At 43.3% G+C, this 16905-nt stretch overlaps 1 protein-coding gene across 2 annotated transcripts; it reads left to right on the top strand.

The window, feature by feature from the left end:
- The first annotated feature begins 1755 nt into the window (after positions 1–1755).
- Positions 1756–11887, top strand: wnt11 (wingless-type MMTV integration site family, member 11). Of its 2 annotated transcripts, XR_011105004.1 has the most exons (7): positions 1756–2145; positions 3848–4044; positions 5699–5943; positions 7221–7498; positions 8032–8324; positions 10825–11295; positions 11540–11887. XR_011105004.1 is itself a non-coding variant. In XM_068729529.1 (6 exons), the coding sequence occupies exons 2-6, from the start codon at positions 3962–3964 to the stop codon at positions 10997–10999; spliced, it is 1074 nt and encodes a 357-aa protein (XP_068585630.1). In that variant the 5' UTR covers positions 1756–2145; positions 3848–3961; the 3' UTR covers positions 11000–11887. The 2 variants fall into 2 exon arrangements, 1 of the variants encoding a protein (XP_068585630.1); XM_068729529.1 differs by having other exon boundaries at positions 10825–11887.
- Positions 11888–16905: the final 5018 nt, after the last annotated feature.

Below are 16905 nucleotides of genomic sequence, written 5' to 3'. Positions count from 1 at the left end.
TTATCTCCGTGAAGACAGGTTTGATCCTAAACACAGCTCTGATTCTCCCTCAGAAGGTGTTCACCCCCACGTGTTGCTTGGAAGGTGAGATGTGAAGATCAAGGGGCTGTGTGTTGATCCTAGCTCAGGAATGGAGAGCCTGAGTGTAAAAAGTCTCTCTGGTAGCACGGGCCCGGTCCTGCTGGAAGCTGCGACGACTCACACACACACACACACACACACACACAAGCTCCGACCTGTGCCCATTCGCAGGTGACTGCCATGTAAAACACATTGACTCTCTGGAACCCCGGGATCACAGCCCCACTGTAAACATGCCGCTCTCGTACTGTGTAAAACGTAACAGTGGACCCTGTTTGGCCAACAGATTCCGACACACGATCCGGGTGTTCCCCAGAGGAAGAGGGCTTGTCGTGGTCTGTAAATGTGTCTGCTCCAGAGACGGCATGACAACACCTGATCTGCTGTTTCCCCGGGCGGAGCAGCTAGCGGTGCACGATGGCCAGCCGTGTTAGCTACACCAGTTGCAAGGTCAAGGTCTGGACAACAGCTCACTATTGCCTTTGTCTGAGCGCTGGAGGTGCAGCAGATTCTTTGGGAAACTGCGCGTTACTTTCCCCACAGCTGGCTCTTCAGCATATCACTTACAGTGTGGTTCATATTTAAGGAAATCAGCCGGTGCGGGAAAACTAGATGTGACTTTAAGAAGGTTTTATTTAGAAAAAAATGTAAAGAACACATGTTGGATAGCATTAGCGATCACATGTGTGCGCTTAGAATACCGCAGTATCATGTCACATTGTATTACTGGACCTTGTAACTATTATACGGTATTTTCACAAATTAATAAATTAAGTTAGTGTCGTTGGGAAGTCAGAGCATTGTTCACATTTCGAATTGGAAATTATTCCCATATCTAAAAAGTACATAATATATCAGTGCAGATACAAGGGTGTGTCTGTGCCTATGACAATTCTCTTTAGAAAGATCTATTATAAAGTCAATGTGCAGGGCAGTTTTACCACAGACCTGTATGGATTTGGATGAAAAGTACGAGACACGGACCTTTTCAGTAATAAAATGATTCAATTATTTCATATTTTTTCGTCTAATGGCTGCACGTTTGAAATCAACGGATACAGTAGCCTACATGTCTTGTGTCCTTTCAGGTTTTTTTTAATTATACCAACACCACATCTGTGAATCCTTTTTGAATCTTAAGAATTAAATATGAAATAACGTTTAATACTTGAATGTTGTCCTTTTAACACTATTGTTATGATTATAGCAATTGTTGTGGTGCTAAAATTGATATTGGACATCATTATTCTATATTATTACTATTTCAGCAGTGCACCGTTTAGAAAGGCAGTATAACTATTTATAACGAAGATTGAAAACTAGACTTAACTGAGATGTTTTTGGTTTATGAAATACTCTATTACAATAGGTTGTATATTCTTGCACCAGCTTTATCTAACTCCAAAATGTTGCAGCAGTGCAAATGTATGACTGATTGGTGCCATGAAAATATTGGCTATACTATTAAGCGTAATGATAAGGTCACTACAAAGTGTCCTTTGAGAATCTTTAATGACATTTAATGGGAGTATGATACTAGAGCAGCTATTAAAAAAATACCATTAAAATAAGGTCAATGTTCGGACTATTCATCATCGCGGACGCACTATAACTCGCTCCACTTCCCTATGGGAACATTAAGGGTCTATTCTATTTGAACTGATCCAACTGAAAAACGGTGTTTCTTTACGTGCGTATGTCCGAGTAGCTAAACTCTGCTCCCGTGCGTTCTTATGCTAATGCAGGTCTGACATCAGCAGTGAGATCAAAGGGGCAGTGGGTAGTACTTTAAAGCTGAGTCTGCCCCCCCCCCAAAAAAAAAAAAACAACCTCAGACTCAGTCACTCTTTCAGCCCTCTCTGTCCCGCTCGCACTCACCAACACCATGCGTACCTGTCCGGAGCTACTCCACCACCCCGTGCTGGATTTTACTCGTGCGTCTGGCTGATACCGACAACAGACGACTCACTCTGAGAGGATATTCCGAGATTTATTTTTTTAATTTTTCTTCTTGTTGTTGTCTGGTTTTGTTCCAACGGTGAAAAGCACAGCGCCGCGGCAAAGGTGAGGAGAGACTCGTTTGTTCGGAGGAACAGTTATGTTCTGCTGCTGTTAGTGAGCGATGTTTAAAACGTTTGGGATTACTGAGCAAAACTGAGGTTAATTGCTGATAATTAAAAATAAGTGTGGGAAATTTTTTTTTTTTTAAAGTTAAGGATAGGAGAAATAACTGCCTCTATATTACAATTATGCATGTTTGATTTATTGTATTATCATGTAATAGATAGGCCTATAACAACTGCTTCTTTTTGTCTTTAAAGTGACTTTCTCCTCATGAATACTTCTCTCATTCTCACATCTCGGCTAACAACATTATTATAAAGGTTATTATTAAATATATGTATATCCTTGTCCGACCGTGTGTCAGTTAATCTCCATTGATTCAATCGTTAGAGGAAATATGATGAACAGTCCACTTGGTGTTCCCGGTCCCTGCCCAGCTTATTTTGGCTCGGTGAGAGACACACATCGGATGGTGTGTGTGTGTGTGTGTGTGTGTGTGTGTGTGTGTGTGTGTGTGTGTGTGTGTGTGTGTGTGTGTGTCTGTGCGTGTGAGGCTATCAGCCTTTATCTTTCAGGGAGGAAACAGGAGCTGCCATTCAGCCCACTTCGGCCAAATGTAAATTTAAACAGTTAAACCGACTAAACAGACGTGACGCCAAGCGGCAAATAAAGACTGTAGGCTAAATGCTCAGTGAATGTCTTATTTTAACCGATAGTAGGCTGTATGGAAGGCTGTCTGAGTTTATTATTTGACCCTACTGGTCAGAGTGCTCACAAAGCAGTTGGCCGAGTGAGATGAGTTTCACCTCAGCTTATTTAAATAATTAATATCGCACAGTTTCAGCGGAACTGGCGCTTTAGAAAAAAAAAAGAGATCCATTATTAGTAGTTTTAAGCTCTCTTCAAAGAGATTGCTTATCGACAGCTCACAGCGCTATCGAGAGATAATGCTCCTGATGCTCTCTGACTGAAGATTACCCCGTTGATCCCGCTGCTGCCGCTCTTTCTGCTAAATTCTTCACGTGTCCCCGAGTGGTGTGTGAGGCGACAACGAGAACCGACTTATAGACGCTGGTAATTAAAGTCTAATAGCAGGGAATAAACCCTGTTTGCCTGAAAGCTTCTGGCGCAAAGTTTTTGCTTTTTAGAAATACCTTGGGTGACCAAAAAACTATATAAAAGCTATATATTTCACATTCACAGAGGAAAGTCAGACTTGTGTCCTGCTGACACAATCTGCAGATAGGCCTACAGCTTTGGACCCCTCATTAAAATGCAAGAGATGTCTTTGTCTTAAGGTCTCATTGGAATTACTGGTTCCTTGTGTTTATTTGCATGTAGGAGGTTGAAGCGTTGCATCACCATGGATTTTCTCTACAGTGTGCTTGAACTCTTACAATAGTGTTGGTGAACAGAAAAGCACTACAGTTTTGCTCATTTCCCTTTTTTTCTATCACATAGTTGTTCTTTATTTATGGTGCGCATAATGTTTAAGATTGTCAATGTAAAAGTTAAATAATATTCCATCATCTGAGTATTCCTGTGGTCAGATTTGATCTCCTTCTAAATTATCGTGTATAACCTTGTAAGCTTTCCGAGCGTGCGCAAAATGCTTCCATGGCGCATTCTGCTCACCGGGAAACAAATACTTAAAAAATCTGCATTGCCAAGTCATTGACGTTATTTATGTTATTAATTGCAGGGTTTAGAAGAGGAGGCCGTGCCATGAGAGTTGACTTTCCAGTCTGAGCCGAGAAGCCCGAACGGCCCCCTTTGTGTTCGTGTCCTGTGTGTGAACTGGAACCACCGTCCCACCATGAGGAGCAGCTCTCGTGTCCTGCCTCTTGGTGTGCTTGCAGCTCTGCTGCTGTCTCAGGTCTGCTCCGGCATCAAATGGCTGTAAGTATTCTCAGGAGGGGCGCCGTCTCGTTCTTCGTGGCCTTTCGCATTCAAACAGTGTCCAAACAGACGATGTCATGAAGATACGCAATATTATATCATGCGTCCGTGTGCTTCTGTGTTTTATGGAGAGAGTGGAGGGGCCCTTGGCAGCTTTGAAACGGGGCCCCAGCATTCCTCAAGTTGCTCCTGATCAAGGGAGAGACGATTGCGTTCTGTACATGTGTATCTGATGAAGGGAACAGTAGATTAGCGAGGGTTTCCTAGAGATGTGAAGGGAAAACGTTTCAGTAAAAGGAGCTCCAAGATCTCAGATCAAATGTGCCCCCCCCCCCCAGCTGTATAATAACAAGAACATGAGATTAGAGAATAAGGCGGAGGTGACGGGGCGGCGTCATGGCGGTGCAGACAGTGCCATTGTGTGTAGTCTAGTTAGGCCTCAATCAGTGTAAAAATAGTGTGTGTTGCAGAGGGATGCTGCAATGCTGTAAATGTTGACCTAAATTGTTGCTTGTACTGAGCACCATGCTGTTTTTATGATAAAGTAAAAGTAAACAATCATTTTGGAAAGTCCGTAAAATTAAGTCCGAGCTATTTTTCGAATTTGCTTATGTTTCAATGGAATGTTTTGCATGGTTTTGGTTGGTGTTCTCATAAATGCTTTGGGGTTTTTTATTCCCGTGTTTCACGTCTGAGATCTTAAAAAGACAAAACGTTCTGTTTGGGCCTCCATGGCCTCTTATCAGAGTGAGTGCTTGTAAGTCTCACAGCGGGAGGACTTAAACAGATGTGCTCATGAGAGCTGGGGATGGCATGTGCTAAATCTAAGCCCTCTTACAGTCCTGATAATGCACGGCGGCGCAACGCAAAACAGATGCGGCTGTAAACACCTGTGAGTGCCGGGTTACCACCAGTCCAGCGGAGTCACAGCTTATCATTGGGCACCGAGCAGCGGCCCCCTCGGCCCACTTAATGCAAAACAGGCCGAGGTGCAGGCGGCGCCGCCTGGTTCTCACGAGCTCTCTGTAGACACGGAGCTCAGAGCTAACCTGCTCCGCCTGCGATTTCTCTATTAAGTTAATACTCAATAACTTTAGAACGTTTAAAATCAAAAAGTGCACCCTCTTAATAGTCCGTAAACAGATGATTCCTGTCAAACTGGGGCCACAGAGGATGGCGCTTTCTGCGGCGGCAAATGTGACGGATCTATGTAGTTTCTCATCTGACTGTGGATCTGACTTCAGTGGGATTTTTTTTTTATATTTCTGGGAATATCTTGAAGCCTCTTCTGTGCTTTAACAAAACAAAAGCGCTGTGCCAAGAACGTGTCACTTAAATTTTATGAATCCTCGGCTTGACTTTCCTTCGGGATTTTCATTGCGATAACATGGTTCTTCTCCGCGACACATGCCAAAATGTTTCCCTGCCTGAAGCATTATCTGTTTGAATTTTTCAATTGTTTGTTCCTGATGCGTCTCAGGGGCTTGAAATGTGTGTAAGCAAGAAACTAGAGCGGCAAACACAAATCTGTAACTAAAACTCTTTTCTGAGTCGCGTAAACATGATCGTTTTACAACTCAGCGATGACATCACCACTGCTTGATGGTATTGTAAAACGCATACCTCTACCTTGTGTTCATCCCTTCCCCTACAGTTCGATATCCCACGCCCCTGCGTCCTTACACATCAACCAGACCCAACACTGTAAGCTGCTGCCTGGCCTGGTGTCCTCCCAAGCTCAGCTGTGCCGCAACAACCTGGAGCTCATGCAAACCATCATCACGGCTGCCCGCGAAGTCAAGAAGACGTGTCAGAAGACATTTGCTGATATGCGCTGGAACTGCTCCTCCATCGACATCCCCGTCGACACTCAGAAGTATCAGCCGGATCTCGACCGAGGTACGGCCATTATTATAAACCGTTTGGAAGGACGGAGCGGATGCTTTTGTTTCCAAAGGGCCGCCCCAAGTTTTGTTTTTTTTACCCGCGAGAGTGCTGCATTTACTGCAGTTCAGAAACTGGTGAAATGATCCTTAGGCCCTTTAACATCTGCATGTATTAACATAAAGAACTTTGATACAGACTAATGTCCTTTTCAACGATGATTGCCTCATCTTTCCTCTTTCTTCCTGCCAGCCAAATTATTCCATCATTTATTCCCGAGGAGCTTTAACCAGGAACTAGTACTGAAGCTGTTTTTAAGTAAGACCCCCACATACAACATGTGTTCGTTCTGCACGATATTAAAATAGGCTTTTTAATTACCAAAATCCACAGCATTATCTGTTTGCTTTGCAGTCCGTCTTAGCTCTGTGTAATGCCCAAAAGGACCTTGAGTCAGCCAGAGGCAGTTGCTGTGTTGTGGGTGTGGGGGGGCTGTGCAGAAGGACATGGCTGCCATTTGCCAAATGAACAGTCTGCACCAAACAGGAAATGGATCATCTCTGTCCAGGGATGGCTTTGATCTAGCCAGCCCACAGTCATACGTGATTTCTTCCCTAACTTCCAAATTGCTCCCCGGCCTTTAACATATGTGCTTTCCTGTGTGCTCACATCACCCCAATTTACATCAGCGCTCACTCTGCGTTACCGCGGGAGGACTGATGGGCTATGTTTGATCGTTTCATTTTGTGCACTCAATTTTAATTTTTTTTTTTTTTGTTCACCGAGAGCTCTGAGAGGGAAACGGGACAGATGGATTTCAGAGAAGTCGATTATAGAGCAGAACTGGTTTGAGACTATTGGAACCAACCGGAACCAACATAAATTAAAGCTGTCCATTACACCCCTCATGCTAAGACTCAAAAAATACATTATGACAAATGATAACATTCTGACAACCATAACAAAACAAACTAATCTCACAAAACCTAAACAAAAATTAGCTACTGGTAGCTCCTTATATTGCGTACATTTTATTTAATGTATTATATTTCTGAATTGGACCGTTTGTTGGACAAAAAAAGATAACATCACCTAGGTTTGTGGGATAATGTGACAGAAAACGTCACTATATTTACAGTGACGTTTAACAGACCAGTTGCAGCCCTAATAACAGCTAGTAACTGCTCAAATAAATTATATTTCAATGGCTCTGGTGTCATTTTGCAGGACCAGGTCTTCTTTTTTTTTTTTTTTTAACCATAATTTGGGTTTTATCTTCTTTGTGTCGACAGGAACCAGAGAGTCTGCATTTGTCTACGCCCTGTCTGCAGCAACCATCAGCCACACCATAGCGCGGGCCTGTACCTCCGGAGATCTGCGGCTGTGCTCGTGTGGACCTATTCCTGCGCAGATCCCGGAGCCGGGCTATCGCTGGGGCGGATGTGCTGACAACCTGCACTACGGATTGATCATGGGCTCCAAGTTCTCTGACGCGCCCATGAAGATGAAGCGCACGGGCTCCCACGCCAACAAACTGATGCACCTACACAACAGTGAAGTCGGAAGACAGGTAAGCAATATGGCCGTACTTTTGCTCGTTTAAAAATAAGTCCGAAAATGCAAATAAATGTTTCTTAAAATGTTTTAAATGTTTTTTTTTATAATGGGCACATTTTCACATTTTCTTACTCACATTGTGAACGACAAAGAGGAGAGCTAGTAAACGATAGGAGTTAGCACAGTCCGGCTTGGCTAAATAACGAAACTAACAGCTAACACAGAGTTTATATAAATTATAACAATATCATGATGCGTTTAAATGTTAACTTGTAAAATGTAATTTTTGGCGAGAAAGTTAAATAAATACAGTTGTTTGATTTAACTTTAACACTTATTAAAATAAAAATACAACCATATAGTTCAAAATTATGTGAATTGTGTGTTTTTATGCTCACTCTATATTAACGCACTGGTATCGGATTGGTACTTAGTATCTGTTGATACGCAAGTTCAGGTATCGAAATCGGTATCATGAAGGAAAAAATGGAACATCTGTAATTTGATTTGCCTGACATGTACTCTCTTATATTTCGTCATGTCTAGGCATTGAGAGAGGCGATGGTGATGAAGTGTAAATGTCATGGTGTGTCCGGCTCCTGCTCCATAAGGACCTGCTGGAGAGGCCTGGAAGACCTGAGGGAGATCGCCATGGACCTGAAGATCAAGTACCTGTCGGCCACCAAAGTGGTTCACCGGCCCATGGGGACGCGCAAGCAGCTGGTGCCCAAAGACATTGACATCAGGCCGGTGAGGGATAACGAGCTGGTCTACCTGCAGAGCTCCTCGGACTTCTGTGCTAAGAACGAAAAGCAGGGCTCCATTGGCACCCAGGACAGGTGAGACCGCCGCGTCACGTCGTTGTGTTTGACCGTGCATGAGAAAGAGGGGGATATTTGGTAGCAGTGATGTTGTTCGGTGTTAGATTCGTTAGCACGACTCACTCTGCTGAGAAAGAGGAAAGGACCGATCCTGGATGTCTGCTCGTCCAGGATGCGGACTCTAGCAAAGTGCCGTCTGCCTGGTGGCCCCGTTTTGTTTGCAGGTCGGCTGATAACAACCAGCGGCCCCTGAGAGTGCTCCGTCTGTGGCTTGTCTGAGCATGTGTCACTGAAAAGGCCACTGTGACTGGACTCGTCGTCTCGCTATCTAATGACTAATGCCGTTATTCTTAGGACTGAGTGGACTCGAGCTGGTATCGGTTGGAGGGGGCCACACAAATGGGGAAATAGTCCGCCAAAGATAAAGGTTTATTTGCGCCACTGGTTGGGACAGTGTTACGTGCTGCTGCTTTGTGCTCCGTGAGAAGCTGGTGGGCAGCGAGGAGCCCATCTGTCTGAGGGCCTGACTCAGGCGGAGATCGGTCTAAACACTATCAGAGGACTAGGGCACAAATATGCAGCGCTATCTTGCAAGCTTGTTGAATTTCTCAATTTTCCATAACTGAGTTGCAGAAAAGGACAGCTTGTTTCTCAGGCTTTACAGTTTAGCTATGAATTTAAAGGCAAACTATGAGGATGACTAGTTAGTTTGCTGAAGTTTCTCTGTTAGTATTAAAACTCGACCCACTGATCATCTGTTTAACCAGATTTTATCAGTCAACAGCCAGCAACCTTAAGTTGAGTAAGCCCCTGAGGATAAAAAGCTCCACTAAATGGTACGTGATGTTGTTGTATATTTTAAACGTCATACATCATATGACTGTCATATCATGTGTCCCCCAGCCATTGGGCCACTCTCCAGATAACCAGAAGACATGCTTCATGTCAAGGACACTCGCTGTGCCCGATGCGTCTGCTGTCTGCAGCCTGATAATGCGGCAGACTCGCACATCCTGCAACATCAGTGCTTTTGCCAAATCACGAGGCGGCCACTTTGCTGCCGTTATTACAAGGACGCGTGACGCTAATGTTTGTGTTTGAGTAAGTGTGAGTGAACATGCGTGGGAATCGATTGTTCCCAAATGTCTCAACTAGGGCAACCTTAGCTATACGTGCCACCATTGGCAAGCTGCGGCTTAATCAATGGCACACAATGTTTGCAAGAGAGTTTTTTTTTTAAATGTATGGTGCCATTGCCACTTGTGGGGCCTTTTATTTATGGTAGTTTGATTGATTTTTTTTCCTAACCTTGCATTAAGCTAAGACCTGCCCTACTCTGCCTCTGATTGGCTAGAACTTGTTGCCTTCTTTATAGAATTCGTTAAGTTTATTGCTGATGAACCAGATTGGTGGAAGCTTGGTAGGTCAATAACTCAGATGTGGATGTTGAAAAATGTTGCTCCACAGGTTACCTTTCTGGATTGAATGAAATTACAAATCCTTTGGAGATTTAAATGTTGATGTGGTGTCATAATTAAACTTAATATTAATCTTAATGTTGATAAGACACACTGATTAGAGAATTAATAACTGGCACTTCATATCAAAGAGGCTGCTGACCCCTGGTCTAGACCTCAAACCTCCCCGCATTCTAACACTCACTCACACAATATCATCTCACTGCTTACTGATGGCCACTTTTTATCGTTATTTACACTTGAACTGACCCCGCTCCTGTCTACATTGTTAGCTTTGACCCATTCACAAGACCTGACAGCTGTGGATAGAACGAGAGAGTGTGGGACAGCCAAAGTTAATTTTAGCAGCAGGTCCTGATGGATAAAATGTGATCACTGATACGGAAAAAGTATCACGGCATTGGGAAGAGATGCGCTATTGAAGCTTGTGCTTTGGTCTTAAATTACATTACTGTGCCTCTGCGTCAACCAGCAGATGTGAACTTCAGAACGCACAGCGCTGTCCTCTTTCTCCACTTACCGCACGGCAGTGATATAACAAAATAATCTCGCTCCTTTTGCGTACTTCCCGGCTCCAACCGATGTAATAAACCTGTCTTCCTCCATCTCCTTCGCTCCCGCAGCCGCCTCAGTGTCTCCCTCAACACGCTGGTCATTAACACTCTGCCATCATAAAACAATGCAATTATGTGGAGAAGACAAGCTAAAGAAAGGGAGGGCAACCCTGTGTATTCAGTGTGATTTACGGTGGGGCTATTCTCTGCTCATTCAAGAGGCTTTAGGCTTCTGAAACGCTCAAAAGGTTGAGGCACAGGATGGTCAAGCTCTTTTAAAAGGACTATTGTGTGCTTCGTACAAAATACTTTTGAATGAAGCTGTAAACGTAATTGTTTTAGGCAGGAAACCACACTGAATATCTTAACATTCATAGCTGGTTGTTCAGTCCAGAGTCCTTTTTCTTCATCTTGTTGAAGCAAATATGTATAGTTGTAACACAAAAATTAAATTGAACATTTTCCCTTTTTTTGGTCTAATTTCAGGCAATGCAATAAAACCTCCCTCGGCAGCGACAGCTGCGACCTGATGTGCTGCGGCCGTGGCTACAACCCGTACATGGAGAAGCTGGTGGAGCGCTGCCACTGCAAGTACCACTGGTGCTGCTACGTCACCTGCAAGAAGTGTGAGCGGATCGTGGAGAGATATGTCTGCAAATGAGTGTGTGCCGCCGACCGGCCCGCCCGCCAGCCCTCTACTTGTACCCAGCCGCCCCCAAGGCTACAGATTAACCAAAGCACTACAATACGGAGCAGGCTTACTTTTGTCTTAAGCTTTAGCATGTTTAACTCAACGAGACCTGGTCTATTCTCGTGTCAGTATAATTTTTTGTATCGAATCTCCAAGCTGCCGATTGGGCTTCTGAGCTTTTTTCTCCGCTTCACAAAACCTGGACGTGGAGAGTGTGGTGACCGTGGCGACCGTGCCAGTTTACGTGGAGACTGCCGTCCTCCTGGGTATTTCCTTTTTCTTGTTAATGATTATAAATCCCCCTAACAGGGATGTTGAAAGTCTATTTTATTATATCTCTAATAAAAATAAATAATATAGGATTTTATGCTGGAGGAGAAGATTTTTTCTTTCCCCCTCACTAGACAGAGACTTGTGTTTGACTTCATTCCACGGAAATCAAAGGGTTCTGATGGATCCACGTGGTACTTTTTTTTTAAAGGTACTATTAAAACCTTTTTTCCTCTGCAGCAATGGACAATAGGGGTAAAAAAGGAACACAAAAGGGAACTTCAAAGTACTTTTCAATCATGGAACATTTTTGTGGTTGACGGTTTGGACTCTCGCCATGTGTCCTGTGCGGATCTAGACGTGCCTGCATCCCTGTGGACTGAGAGACGACTATTAAGGACTTTGTGAAATTGTGCATTATCTCCTTCATGTCTGACATGCAGTTCAAAATATATTCTATTTTTCAGAGCGTATGAGCTGAACTCATGGATTTTGTAAACCACTGTTGTGTGGGTGTACATACTGTTATTTTGTATACTGAAATAAAGAAAGAAGTATTTATAAAATAATTAAATGACATGGAACTTGCATGTTTTTTTTCTCTTTTACTGTGAACTGCACCTTTAAGGATGTACCGTGTGGCTCTTCTTACAGAATTTTGGCAAAGACAAATCCATAACCTCCAAGGCTAATTATTTCCAAAGCTGAGCAACATTTATTGTAATTCACTGCAAACCCAAGTGTTAAAAAAAAGGAGTTTGCCACAACTTCTAGCACACTGTGATTGTAACTCAGCTCAGCCCAGTCAGTAAGGAGCTGCAGGGTTCAACCTGACAGCCTATCGGAAATCGCTCTCTGAATCACCGAAACCCTGGGAAAGTGTTTGTTTGAACATTCCTCCTCCTCACAAAGGCCATTGCAAAGGGATTTTTGTCACTCCTATCACACTCAAACACCCATCTGTCTGGCGCCAGACCTCCAATGAACAGATATCAAATAAAACACAAAAAAAACAAAAGCAGAAATCTAATTTATTAGGAGCATATAGTCAGACGGTTGGCCTGTCGGACGGAAGCAGACTTGGCGCTGCGTGCAGCCGAGATATTACCCTCTGGCCAACCGTGTGTTGGTTAAAGTGGTTCTCATGATTCTACGCTGACAGAAATAGCTGTGGAGGATGTAGGGCCCCATGCTGTGAGCTCACATGATGCATCGCAGCACCGGCCTGCGCGAGCTGCACACTCACTGGAGCTGTAACACTCCCTGACCTCTACCTAGCCTGTACACATGGAAACAGCCAAAACAACCCATGCTCTGGAACAACAAAGTCTTTCGGGGAATATTATCACCAGTCATTTCAATTTTAGAGGCCATTTTAATGATGCTGGACTTAAATTTCATTTTGGGATGCAAAGAAAGGTTAATCGGGCACGTCTATTTAAGGCTATGCATGACGACACATGGTGACAGTACGGCTGAGGGGAGTAACCAAACCATGAAGTCTTACAAGGATTTGATCAGAGGATGTTGTTGTGTAGCAGCAGTCTAAAAGAAAAAAACAGGCAGTGAGGTCAGACAAAGTGGACTGTGGTCTTCCGGTTTTCGGGGGCGGGGAGGGACTGCTGCGTGCAGGTGAGTGGGGGGTCTGCTCTGCATGAACCAAGGCCCGTCCGTCGACAGCCTCAAGGACTCCTCAGTCACTGGCATTCCTCAGCCTGGCAGTTGGAGAGCATAGGGGTCTGTGTGTGTGTGTGTGTGTGTGAGTCTGTCACTGGGTTCACTGCTGCAGAAATATGACGCCTCACCAACTGATTGAGGACTCTCACGCTGTCCTCAGATACAGGTGGCTCGGTCAGAGACGAAGGACTAGCAGTGGATGAAAAAGGGCTAATGATGACAGTCATGTTGGTGTGGCCGAGTATGCAAGTGTGCAAGATGGTACTCTAACACATTTGGTAAATCTTAAGCATGTCAAATACTCCCTGGACTGTTTAAAGCACATTTAAATAAGTGCAGACATTGAGCCAATCAGCTGAACTCTTGACCATCTAAAGCACTAAGAACCGTGATATGTCTCACAAAATTAAATGTTTCATCTTCTATTAACTCTAGTCAGTTCTAGAAATGTGCTAAATTACAAAATTGTGCTTATGTAAATGTTGAGATCAGGTTGAGGACTTCTTTGAAATTTTCATGACGCAAACTAAACATGACAGAGCGGTTTCTTCACGCCGCTTAAGATTAGATAGTCCGACCTGCTTCCGTCTGGAAATGCCAACTGACCCTCATTGATATCATTAAGCCGTGCGACTATTCACCCGACCTCAGTCTAACCCTTATGAAATATTTCACTTGGATGAAGTCCGCACTATAAAACATGTCAGGTGAGGCCTGCGTGTGCGAACAATACGAACTTGCTGTAAACATTGATTCGGTCCACATTCTTCCGTATTTCTTTCGACACAAAGAAGAGTAAACGCGTAGAAAATGGGTCATGAATGGGCCCATTTTGTCGGGGATGAGGTTAAAAAACGGCTTAAGAGCAGCCCTTATCTGGGCTGTTAAGGGCCTTTGTATCCGAAACAACAACAAAACAAAAGTAAAGACGACCAAAAAAAGAAAGAAAACGGAACTAATCGCCCCTGCAGTTTATGTTTCTTTTCTTTCTTTCTGTCTTTGTCAGTAAATGTCTAATTATCTCTCTGTGGTTGGTGTGACCCCCCCGCTCTGTGGGAATTGCCTGGTAATTGAGAAGGAAAAGAGGACTTTAATGGAGAGCAGTGAAAATATCAGGGGTTAATGTCAGCCCGGACAATATAATGCCAATTGCCTTTGTGAAGCCTGCGGTCTGGATAACTAGCTGTGAATGAGGGAGACAAAGAATTTGGCTGAAGTGGTAAAGGCTTTCAGATGAACTGACCCGTACTGTAAATTGACTTTTGTGGACCCCACCCCCACCCTCACCCTCCAGCCTCTAAATAGGAACCAAGCAGTATGTGCTGTTAAAGGCCATTTTTTTGTTTTGGTGAGAGTGTATGTGTGTGTGTGTGTGTGTGTGTCCTCAGGCATGTTGCTGGGAGATAGCAGATCATGCAAAGCATGCACCTTTTTCTAGATAAAGACAAACCAAGCAGATGGCTGAGGAGCAGACATCAACACCACTGGGAACTTAGTCGGAAACTAATTTGGCCAAAGTGAATAAAAATAAAGATGTAAGATTTCACTGTGGAAATCATTTATGTTAACTTTTAATTTCATCCATTAATTTTATGCACAACATCTTGTTTGTGTTTTATGCTATTTATAGCTTGTTATATTACATTTCATTATTTATTTCCCCCCCTGCATGTCCAGGCCCATGTGTCCTTTGTTTCTTCTTTCTGTTGTTCTGTGAATATGTGGACACATGAGTTATGTGTAAACCAAGCTTTGCCTTCATTTTTATTACTCTTTTAGATTGCTTAACACCAAAAACTGATCCTGGAAAGTATGTAGCAATAATGACAAAAAAAATGACAAGTCATCTATCTTGAATATGTTGCGAAAGGAGAGATACAAAATATATATATATATATATATATATATATATATATATATATATATATTTATATAATAAACATGAAACCTATGCCAACATGTGATTGATATATTAGTTTAAATAGGATTTCATTTGGTAAACTCTTTTTTCCCCTTATAATAGAATCACTTTTACGACCACTATGCTCCCACATTTCAAACGGGAGCTGAGCTCCAGCGCAGTCCTTCAGTTTTTTGTTATGAGTCACAGTGAGTCTCTCAAGGTAATTGCAATAAGCCTACAATTTAATACAGAGCACAAATCAAGAACGTATACATGTGTGTGACAAAGGTCGGCCCGGCGAACAGCTTTAAAAGCTTGGCTTTTAAAGCTGAACTCCAACAGCAAAGCCAGAATTATCTTTGATAATTCCTTCAATTTACATGTCTAGTTAAACATCTCTATCATATTCTTTCTATCGTGTTTCTTATTTTTTTTACTTAAACATTCATAAAAGTAAAAGCACTTCAGTTTATGCTAGCTAAAAGACATGCCACTCGACTTTAAACCGCTGCAACAGATAAAGGTATGCTTCCATAATCTCAATATACAGTGAATAAAGTGCGTATCTGGATGGCGGACCATCAGTATAAGCTATCAAGGGAAGGGACAGATGAAAAGAGCCGCAGAGAGAAAGAGCGAGACTGAATTAATAAGAATAAAAGAAGCAGCGGGCTAAGCACGCTGGGAAAAGTAAACACTGGTCCGCGTAATCACAGTAAATCTGGCCAGGGGGGCCGATGGAGCAGGCTGCACCCTCAGTTGAGGAGTCAACAAACCCGGAGAAAGAAGAAAAAACAGCGAGCTAACTACCATTACTGAGAGGGGTTAAAGAGGGCAGCGGTGCGGCTTTATTCACGTGAAGATCAGTGAAATGCCGCCATGTTTACCCAGTTGTCTGGCGGACTTAGACAGTGCAAAGAGGCTAAAATTCAAGCAGAGAATTCGGGGTCGCACATGTAAAGACGACTTCACATTCAGAATTTTAGAGGGTTTTCAACTAATGTGTGTGTGTGTGTGTGTGGAGAATATGGCGGCGACTGTTTCAGACACTGTTTAAGGCCCGAGCGAGAGGACCGATGAGGAAAAACATTCACCCATTAGGATCAGCCGCGATGATCTGATAAATGATAAATGACTGCAGATCAGTTAAGGCGTCAGGCCAATTGGCTTTGCATTTCATCACCCTGCATGAAGCATTTTTCTTCCTCTGCTAATAAGCTCATCTAACAGTCAGCTGTCACGTTGACTGATGTCATGCAACACACATCAAAGGAATCCGGTTAATGGCAGATATGAATAAAAAATATTGAGGAAAACATGAGAACAAAGATTTTACTCAAGACTTGTTATTTTTAGTATTAATACTTGTCTTCTCCATCTGTTGATGCAGAGGAAGTGGCGAGTATGCCAGTTTCACAATAACGTTTCATGTGTCACAGATGTGTATTGTTAAATCATTTATTCTAGTTTTAATATTTTATGAGTTCATTGTTCAACGAGACAAAAATGTAGAAAGTGTCCCGCTTCATTTGAAGCACAGCTTGTGTGCTTCTTTTGTTTCAGTGTCCAGTTCTGGAAAATGAATGTGCAAGTGGATATTGTTGGAAACGGGCTTTGTTTGTCACATATATTGATAGATTGAGAACAGATGTGGGCCCTGTTTATTTCTAATAAATATTCCACTCTTGTTGTGACAGTGACCCAAAGGTTATGTGTGAGAATAATTCTTCTTCAGGGTTTTCGTACTGCGTCAGTTAACTCCGTGGGGCTGCTGCTGATCGCTGTTCGGCTTCGTTGCAGCATTTCGTTAACCCAGACAGCTCAGGATGAACGCTGGAGCACCAGGACAAGTTCTTGCCTAAGTGCTAGAAGTGCTCCTCCACTTCCTTCGACAGTCACAGTTGTTGAGTAGCTGAAACGTACACACGGCCCCTTGGCTCGAGGCAAATGGACCGCATGAGCTCCAATCCCTCCCCCTGATCTGCTTAAACGCCGTCGCTCTCTCAAGTCGCCCGAATGAATGGCC

Source organism: Cebidichthys violaceus, unplaced genomic scaffold (assembly GCF_023349555.1).
Source record: "Cebidichthys violaceus isolate CVI_PGR_0920_01 unplaced genomic scaffold, fCebVio1.0.p SCAF_46, whole genome shotgun sequence".
Lineage (NCBI taxonomy): Eukaryota > Metazoa > Chordata > Actinopteri > Perciformes > Stichaeidae > Cebidichthys > Cebidichthys violaceus.
This window is presented reverse-complemented; position numbering and strand designations above follow the sequence as displayed.